Source organism: Thermobia domestica, chromosome 1 (genome assembly GCF_964235325.1).
Source record: "Thermobia domestica chromosome 1, izTheDome1.hap1.1, whole genome shotgun sequence".
Classification (NCBI taxonomy): Eukaryota; Metazoa; Arthropoda; class Insecta; order Zygentoma; family Lepismatidae; genus Thermobia; species Thermobia domestica.
In genome coordinates, this window is record NC_137454.1 from 175,204,612 (window position 1) to 175,214,306 (window position 9,695).

A 9,695-nucleotide genomic window follows, 5' to 3' on the forward strand; every position below is an offset into this window, starting at 1 on the left:
TATCAAAGCTGTAGCTTAAGTGATTTTAACTATAAGCAATAGGTCACATTCACAAATCTGAAGCAAAGCATATACAATACCATAACTTATAAAAAAAAACACGGGTTTTAAAAAGAAAGTATTCTAAAGAAATATTTCCCTCAATATACTTGCATAATATGGTATAAGTTTAACTTCTTTCCACAGACTAATTTCAACCTCAAACAATAGCAGCAAGTTTGTATTTTTCAATATACGAGGACTATTGCAAAACACATGGCAATTTTTATTTTGTACGGAAATGGAAAATGATATGAAATCTTTCAGCTTAATGTCCCATGTAATGTCCTTAAGGCAAGTGAATGATGATGGAAAAATCGGTGGGATGAAATTTTGGTAGAAAACGGGAGGACCCCAAGGAAACCCAAGGACACGATGTTGCCCACCACAAACTTGCTTGGTCGGGGTTCAAACCAAGGATCTTACGCACCAGATGTATGCGCTCTACCATTGTGTCATCGTGCTCCCACCTTTTACCAAATGGAAACGAAGGCAGAGATTCTAAAGTATGCAAATAGAAGGTTAGTACATACATAAACTTTACATATAGGGAGTTGGATGAACATACATATCCTCATCAAGATATAGTACGAGATAAATGAGTACAACAAATCTTTTCATACGTGTTTTACCTTCAATTATGACAGTGGAAAAGTGGAGATGTTATTACATATGCTATGTGCACCTAACGCGCTAAGAGGAGGGGGAGACCATATGCGTCACCCAGGTTCGAAATTCAGGCAGAAATTTAGTTCCATTAACTTCCCTGTTAATTTAATGGTCGTCGTAGCGTATGACATTAAAGGAGTGATTTTTGTGCCAATTCGTCCCACATATCCAAAATGTGAACACACTGTACTACGCCAAAATGGAACGCACTTTCCTGCAACGACACCTAAATCGGGGTATTCGGGAGAAAAGCTCTGAACGTCTACATAACTACACTTAACCCTCATAATAATGCGACAGCCCATATACTTTAGTGTGGACAGAATCTTCTCGAGTATCTACCATATTTGATAAACTTATCACCTTTCGATTTCGACCTTATACCGAAACTAAAGGATCCATTGCATAGAACACCATTTCGAACATTTGAAGATATTACCGCCGTAGTGGGCAGTGAAATCTGAAGATTATTTCATGATAAGGCTAATGGTATTTAGCATCTTGCACATTATTGGCAGTATATGGTGGATTCTCTGTGAGACTTTTCGGGCACTAGATACCCCTAGTATGTGCTTCTGGACTTTGTGTCACTTGTTCACATCTCTGCCACATACGCATACAAATCCAACGAGTAATACTTATATAAATATAGTATGAAATTTGGGGTAGTTTGTTGGCAATTTAAAAAAAAAAAAAGTTAAATGTAAGTAAACCTATATTTTACTTAAGCACGATTTTAAACTATAGTAGGCCTATACAGCGGGCCGAAGGCTCGGTAGGAACAGTTAGTAATGGAGTAACTATTGTTTTGAGCGTTTAAGATAGATAAGGCTAAACATTTCTAGAATAAATATAAAAATTATAAAAGGGAAATACCACTAAGTATTTGTTTTCTCCTTTCAGTTCATTCATCATTAGATAAAACAAAAAGGCAACGAAACATTTTCTAATTCATTTCACGTTTTTTTGAAGTTTACATTTATTTTATTATGATAAGTTATAAACCATGTACTACATTTTTATTATCTGTACTTAAGGAGTAATTTTAGTAATACTTTTATTTCATACATCATTTCTTCCCAACAGTTAAATTAAGACATCATGTAATGACCTACAGACTCTGTTTCTAAAGACAGTGTCAAGCATTACTTTTTTTTTTTTTTTTTTTTTTTTTTGTAAACTGAAGAACATATCTTAGGGGACTGTTTCTGCTACACACAATGTCGATCCATGAATTATGTAGAAATAAGAATATCATTTCGAGAGAACTTGCATTGCCGCCAGGCATTATAAAGCAAAATAACATTACTACTACTACTACTACCAGGGACTACTACAGAGTTTTTGAAAGAGGTTGATATTTAAAAAAAGATAATAATAAGTACGTGAGCATGCTGTTATAATTTCAATAGCCTCTGCACATGAGAGCAACTAGTTCTTGTGTTACGATATATGTGGATGAGGGTCGTTTGGTTGGGTGTAGGTTGAGATCATCGCACAGGGGGCAGTCATCTTGCTTGCTTGCTTTGTATGAGTCCTTGAGTAAACTAGTGAAAGCGTTCAAGTTCACTCTTTATTGCCTGTGATTTGCGCAGCCAACTCCCCTCCATATGCATATGGGAATTCTTCAAGTATATATAAAGGCCTAGCAATGGGTACATCGACAATCAAGTTCACTTGAGACGAACAGTGAGCTATATACATCACATTCTACAATGGCATTCAAGGTAAGAAGATTCGAAAAGAATATTTCCATACCTACGGAGATGGTGAACGAAATCATCATGATAACATGTGTTTTATGTGGTTCTTGAACAGTGTCCTGTGTCCACAAAACATTGTGATGATTCGTACCGAACTCTTTTATGATGTTCATGTGCTTTTCGTGTTAGTGGTACCGATTCGTTCCACCGGCATAAGTGCATGTGGTTCCGATTCCACGTTCTATTCAATGTCCCATTTTTGTAAACATTGCTGAGTTTCCTCGTGACTTCGTGGTTGTCATGCGCTTCTTTGGTGTGGGAGATGGGTTCGATTCCCAATGGGAGCACATGTGGTTCGGATTTCACGTAAAACTGTTGAGTCCACGTTTCACATAGCCTCAGTACTAAAAGAAATGCTAAACTCCAATGTAATAGGGGGCACAGTGCCTCAGTGCTAGAGCGGTTACCTCTGGTGTGTGGGGTCCGTGATTCGATCGTCTGCCAAGTAAGCTTGTGGTGGACAACATCGTGCTCGTGGGTTTTCTCAGGAGACTCCCGTTTCCTTCAATTTTCTCATTCCACCATTTCTTCCATCATCATTCATTTGCCTTAATCATCGTCTCCCTTAGTCTGAAGGGGATAATCATGGAACGTTAAATTAAAATATTTAATTGTTTTCAATCTAACCAATCAAGGGGCCGCTGTGGATCAGTGGTAGAGCGTTCATATCTGGTGCATGGGGTCCTCGGTTCGATCCAAACTCGCGCCACGTGAAGATTGTGGTGGACAAACACCGTGTGCGTAGGTTTTCTCAGGGTTCTCTCACTTTCGTCGTTCTACCATTTCATTCATTTCTCTCATCTCCGTCTCCTTTAGCCTAGCCGGCACATCGTGGGACGTAAAACAAAGATTCTAACCAATCAATTTTAATATTCATGCTGAAAAAGAATGTTAAATCGCTTGGAAACTTCTTTATAGGATAGAGTGGGAGCATGTACAAATACTTTTGGTTGCTTAAACATTTATTTCAATGCGGTCTTTAGTTTGTGTCAGCTTAATGATTTCAATACAGTCAACTCACATTTGAAAACATAATGGCTGAACAGTAGATTCCATGATGCAAGCGGTTTCTGATAGTTTCATTACAGGCTACGTACACATGTAGGAAATACATTGAGTCCATTTTTTCAGATGGCTAACCTCTGCCATTCCTTCAATGCATTCATCATTGTATTTCCTTGCATTATCATCCGTTCCTTTGAGCCTGTAGAACACAATGCTGACATAGTAAAGAAAAGAATTTATTTCATTTTATTTGAATTCTCTGTTGAAACGAACTCCTCTTCAGCGTCACGACTAACGTTGTCGTCTTAGGTCAGTGAAATAATGATTTTAAGCATCTTTCTAGAAAAGTAGAGGGATCTTATTCCTCTCTAACAATTTGTCACATATTTCATAATCTTGTTATTGCATACGACGTAAAACTAAAAATCAAAATCACAACTGGTGTACCAATTGTGGTGAGTGAGTGATTTTTTTTTCTCGGTTGATTCTTTTCACTTTTGTCGGGAGAAGTAGTCTAGGTTTAAATACTCGTTCCGACAAGCTTCCTCAAGCTTTACTTCTTCCAGTTTCCGCCATGCAAAATGGATTAAAAGGCCTTTAAAAAACTTGACATACAGTATATGTGTACAGTCTCTACGATACCTCGATAAAATAACCATGTCTGTTGCTTTAGCTCTCTTATATATTTATACAGTTACATTCAAGAGTAAAGTTCATCTAAAATTTTGTCAATGAGTTTAATCTCAGAGTTAATTGACCAATCAAATTCCATAATTCTTCGGCTAAAGTTATTTCATCTTTTAAAATAACTTAAATCCATTCATCCAAATACTTTATTTATGTATATTATAGATATAATATACATGGTATTAACCAAAACCGTCGTAGATTAATCAAGGTTACATTTTGTCAATACATGAACCATTTTTATTCCTTAAATTTAATGGTCAAGAAGAGTAAAGAATTTATGGGCTAAGTTTAGTATTAGAAGTGAAAATTGTACCCATGGAAATGTTTTCATAATAAGTCGTTGTGTATAGTTCTACCGAAAGTAATAATAACGTTATCAACTAAGTTCTTTTCTCCTCTTTCTCTCTTTCTTTGAAAACATGATAAAAGCTCAAAATGAAGAAACGAAGAGAGAGTGCTGTCAGTGCATTTGGTCCCGGGTTCGATTTCCGGTAGAGTTACTCGCCTCGGATGCAAATCCGAGTAGTAGTTCGGATTGCACTTTAAACAATAGTTCCTGTCTCTTATAGTCTTGTTACTGAAAAGAGACATTAAACTCCATTTAACTGACCAACCAAACTGTAATTTCAAAGAAGTTATTCCTATGAACTTTACAGTATTCTTAATTTTATTTTCCCAGTCAGTTTTCAGTCTTCAACTAACAACTTGAAACTTATCTAAATTAGGACTTCCTTACAGTAAAATAGCGTTCTCTGTTTTTGTAGACTAAGTCGGCATTTGTTTCCCCTTCGGAATACATATGATAGGGATTTTAGTTTAAACTGTGTGTTTGTGCCTCTAATAGCCATAATGTTGTGTATATATAAGTGCATATACATAAGATTTCAAATAAACAAATATATATGTGATTCATACGAATATCTAAGTTCTTAAGCTAGATTTTAGCATTTTGAAATATTACTTACATTTTTTTTTATTCTCAAGTTTGCAAGTAAAAGTTAATATCATATATAAGTTAGTATGTAATTTAAACCTGTAATTTTATGTTTCATTACGTAGAGTAAGAGGATTTCCTTCATAGCTTGTTGAAATGTATAAATTTCACTTAATTTTCACTTTACTAATAAGAAATCTACCACTTCTAGTCACGGACTCCCCGCATTCAGAAACGTTACAATCCAACATTTCAAAAGATTATCCAGTTTATGTAGATTTATATTTTTTTAACTATGATCTACAGACGAATGAAGACTATGATGATGCTTAAAATATTTCATCAAAAATAAACCAGAGAGAAACACAAGAACGTAAACTAAGTTATTATAAATTTTTGATCATTTAGCTCTTTATACAAAGGTGTATTTATTCTTGTAGTGAATACTTTAAAACTTTTAAAACAATCTTAATTTCTTTCGATTTTCTTTCCAGCTCTTCGTACTCGCTGCCCTCGTGGCTGTTGCCCGTGCCGGAGTTGTTGCCCCATTGGCCTACGCCAGCCCATCTGTGGCTGTGGCCTCCCCATCCATCACCTCTCAATCTTCTAACATCTTGAGAACTCCAGGCAACTTGGGTCAGATCTCTACCTACACCAAGAGCATCGACACTCCATTCTCCAGCGTCCGCAAGTCTGACGTCCGTGTGAGCAACGATGCCCTTGTCACTGCTTACCACGCCCCAGCCGTCGCTGCTTACCATGCCCCAGCCGTCGCTGCTTACCATGCCCCAGCTGTTGCTGCTGTCCATGCCCCTGTAGCTGCTGTGCGAGCTGCCCCCGCCATCGCTGCCCCAGCTGGTCTTTTGGGCGTCGCTTACTCTGCTGCCCCCGCAGTAGCCCACATCAGCTTCGACGGATTGGGCGCCCACTACGTTTACTAAACAGTATTTTCTATATGCCGAAGGTTCCAGAGAACGCTATTCCCCTTGACATACCCACTTCTTCAACTACCCACCTTGTGCACCCAACTTCCCCACGACAGAATCTCCTTTATCTCCTACCCCTCGTGATGTATATAAGCCATTATTTATTGATAAATATATAAAAAAAAATATCATTTAAAATAATGTTTTATTCTATCTTCTCCACACTTCTCCTCATATTGAACCTATAAGTAATTTAGAACAATTGCATTATATTGTGCGATATGTTCTGCAACATGTTTATAATTAAAATTGTTGCTTATAATGAACACAAACACAATTCTTACGAATCTGTGTAATTTTAAAGATCTTTGATTAGTTAATTTGAAGGTTAACATCAGTTTCAGCTTCAAGAGTACATGAAATATGTATCTTTAACTTTGACTTTCACCGGGAATCGATCCTAGCCTCCAGCATGGAAACAAAATAGTAGCTGATTTAATAACATTTTATAAGTATTACCTGACATACTTTCCAGAATTACTCTGTTGTTTGTTGCTGCTGAATTATTGATTTCAAAAGTGATGTTGAGTGTAGCGAAGAATTTCAATCTAAAATTTCTTTTCTTTTTTAATTTCATACTATCTTAAGGTAGGTGACATAGTTTCACAATAGTATAGAATTGATTTGTTGAGAAAACTTAATGTTGAACTCACGAAGCTACAGGCTATTATCAATTTTTGTGTGAATCTTGACCTGCGAATAATTGCAGCACCATATGAGTTGATACGTCTTGTCCATATCAGGTCTTTATAATTAGAATTCCGCAGTGGTGTAGTCAGCAAATTGTTCTAATATGTAAGGAGGAGCTTGTCTTTATCAGACAAGACATTTACATACTAAGAACAAACCAAAAGTCTTGTTTCAAAATATGAAAGCATTAACAGCTTACCATAAGATATAATTATTATTATTATTATTATTATTATTATTATTATTATTATTATTATTATTATATTTTAAATATCCTACGTTATTGAAGCATGGATGTTGATAGTGCGTGAAGTGAAAAATCACAGGTTGTAAGAAATGAACCAATAAACTATTCATAAGAAAATACACGCTATTTATAAAATATTATTAGTTTGACTTCGCGTGTATACAGGTATAAATGAAAAAAGAAGTTTTAAAGGGAAGAAAAAATAATGTTAAATTCAGGCATTATCAGGCAATAGCATAGTAATCAAGTTGCAACTGTGTACAGTTAGGCAAATGAGAATAACAAAATGAATGGTTAACTTTAGTTGTTTTAATTATTTTAACATGTTGACATGATTTATTTCTTTAAAATTAAGATTTTTTACTATAAAAATCCTTCATTTGCAAACAGTATTAAACAAGGGGCCTTATCAAAGTATAAAACAGCTCTCCCAAGCGAGAGAAAAGTTTTAAAATTTCCAAGTTACTCACCAACCTATGATTGAAGTGAACAAAAAGATTAAACAAGTTCAATTTGCATATGTATAACATACGAAATCCATTTGGGGCCAGATCCGTATTAGCCTATCGTGGCTACATCCTAGGAATGCCATGTGTTCGGATTTCTTTGCAGTCTCGGGTTATAACATTCTAACTTGTTTCGAGTTTAATGTTTCAGACAAATTCGAATGGTAATTGAAATCAATAGAAGGTAGTATTCAAGCATTTACAGAACTACGTATGTATGATCTCACTCATATAATACAAAAGGATCAAAAGTATTACGAAGCAATTCAAAACTCATTGGCAAACCAGTCGATTTTACTTTCTTCCCAGTTACCTACAAAATTATCCAGAAGTTACCATGAGAGTGGGATGACTCCCGCTCGAGTTATCTTTCCATATCATCTCCGCAACATTATGAACGCTAACTGCTGTTTTATGATGGAAAACTACGTACAGCGCAAAGTATCCGCAGCATGAATGATCTCGTTTATGTTCAGAACCCACGTTTAGCATTACTGTACGTTACTGATTGGATCAGACGTAGGCAAAGGTGAAGAAAAGCTCACAGATAGTCTACAAAAGATCTGAATTAAATCCCTGCGGTTTTTCTTGTGAAGCCTGGCAAAAGAAGTTTGCTGGACGAAACCTCGCATATTAGATAAGTTGGAAGTATGGATTGGGGCGTAACCACGGACGTACTTCAAGAATTTCTAAAGCTTGTACAGTCCATTCCTGATAGTTCGTAAAATTTGTTATTTATATACAGGATAAATTAAATTTCGTTTGTTTGGAGTTCAGATTTACATGTACGATTAGTTTGAACATATTTACGTTATTCTATTGGAAACCATTAAACATTCAGTAACGTGAACCCCACAAGGGAACCTGTATTTTAGATATATATATAAGGGTGGTCCTTAATTTTTGATTTCTGAATTTCTTTGGACGAACCTCCTAAAGTGGTTCCATATGGGACCAAATTAAGCCAGGAGAAAAATAAGCTCTATTGAATAATATTAAATGGTGCCTCAAGAAACCTAAAGTTTTGAAGCCGATTACAATACCTAGCATATGGAAAAAATCTGGAATAAAATCTTGTAATTTAAAAATGGCTTAAGGGAATGCGAAGATATCCTGGATAATGAAACTAGAGGAAGAAACACACCTAATGTTGTATAGTATTGTCATAGCGGCCATCTTGAAGTTCGCCATCTTGGATTCAGTCAAAATTTTCAAATGGGAAGAGAATCATGTGACATATCGTTTTGAGATAGCGTTTCACCAGAGGCACAAATCTGGCACTATTTTAAAGATAGCTTTAGTCGTCTAAGAATTATTACCTGTGAAAAGATTTCTCTTTTTCAAAGGCAATAATTCTTACACGACTAACAGTAAAGACATGAGTTTGGCGCGAAAAGAACTAAAGGGATATGCACGGTTTCAAAAGAAAGAAAATCGCACTTCTAAAAATAATTTGTTAGAATTTTCTACACCAAAAAACATGGAGGTAAGCATTTCAAGAAATGAAGAGGAAAAAACAGCTGAGTATGTTAGAGAGAATGTAAATATGGATGCGTGTGTTTCGTCCGGACCCTGAAGAAATGTAAAAGGGGAAAAACTAATTTTATTAGGCCTACTGCAAGACAGGTTGCTGCTCTTGATCTATACAAGGTCACTAATAGAGCAACAATACATATTCTGACAACGACGGCAGAAGGATTAGGCCATAATGTAGAGGAACTAGTAATAAATAAGTCTTCCATTCACCGATGATGAGAGAAAATCCGTAGCGGAGTTGCACAGGACCATAAAAACAATTTCGGAGTGCATCAAGTGCGTTAGTTATGCAATGGGACGGAAACGTACTGCCGAATTTGACTAGCAGAAAGACTCAACAGGTTATCAATAATTATTGCGGAAGATGGTCGTGAGAGGCTTATTAGTGTTCTCAGTTTGTTGTTATCAAGAGGAGAACATATTGCTTCTACTACAGTTCATTAGCTTGAAGAATAGAATTTGGTAAAGTTCGTCCAGGCAGTTTGTTGTAACACTACTTCCTGCAATATGTGTCATGTCAACGGTGCCTACATTCTGCTAGAGCAGAAGCTCCAAAACAATCTTCTATACCTTCCTTGAAGACACTACATTTATGAATTGGTTTTAAAATGTGTATTTGACAAATGTTGT

General features: G+C 36.0%; 1 protein-coding gene across 1 annotated transcript; it reads left to right on the forward strand.

Annotated features, from left to right (window-relative positions):
- Positions 1 to 2,278: 2,278 nt before the first annotated feature.
- LOC145691290 (pupal cuticle protein C1B-like) lies at positions 2,279 to 6,227 on the forward strand. The gene is made up of 2 exons (XM_081766888.1): positions 2,279 to 2,435; positions 5,595 to 6,227. The coding sequence occupies exons 1-2, from the start codon at positions 2,424 to 2,426 to the stop codon at positions 6,039 to 6,041; spliced, it is 459 nt and encodes a 152-aa protein (XP_081623014.1). The 5' UTR covers positions 2,279 to 2,423; the 3' UTR covers positions 6,042 to 6,227.
- The last annotated feature ends 3,468 nt before the right edge of the window (positions 6,228 to 9,695 follow it).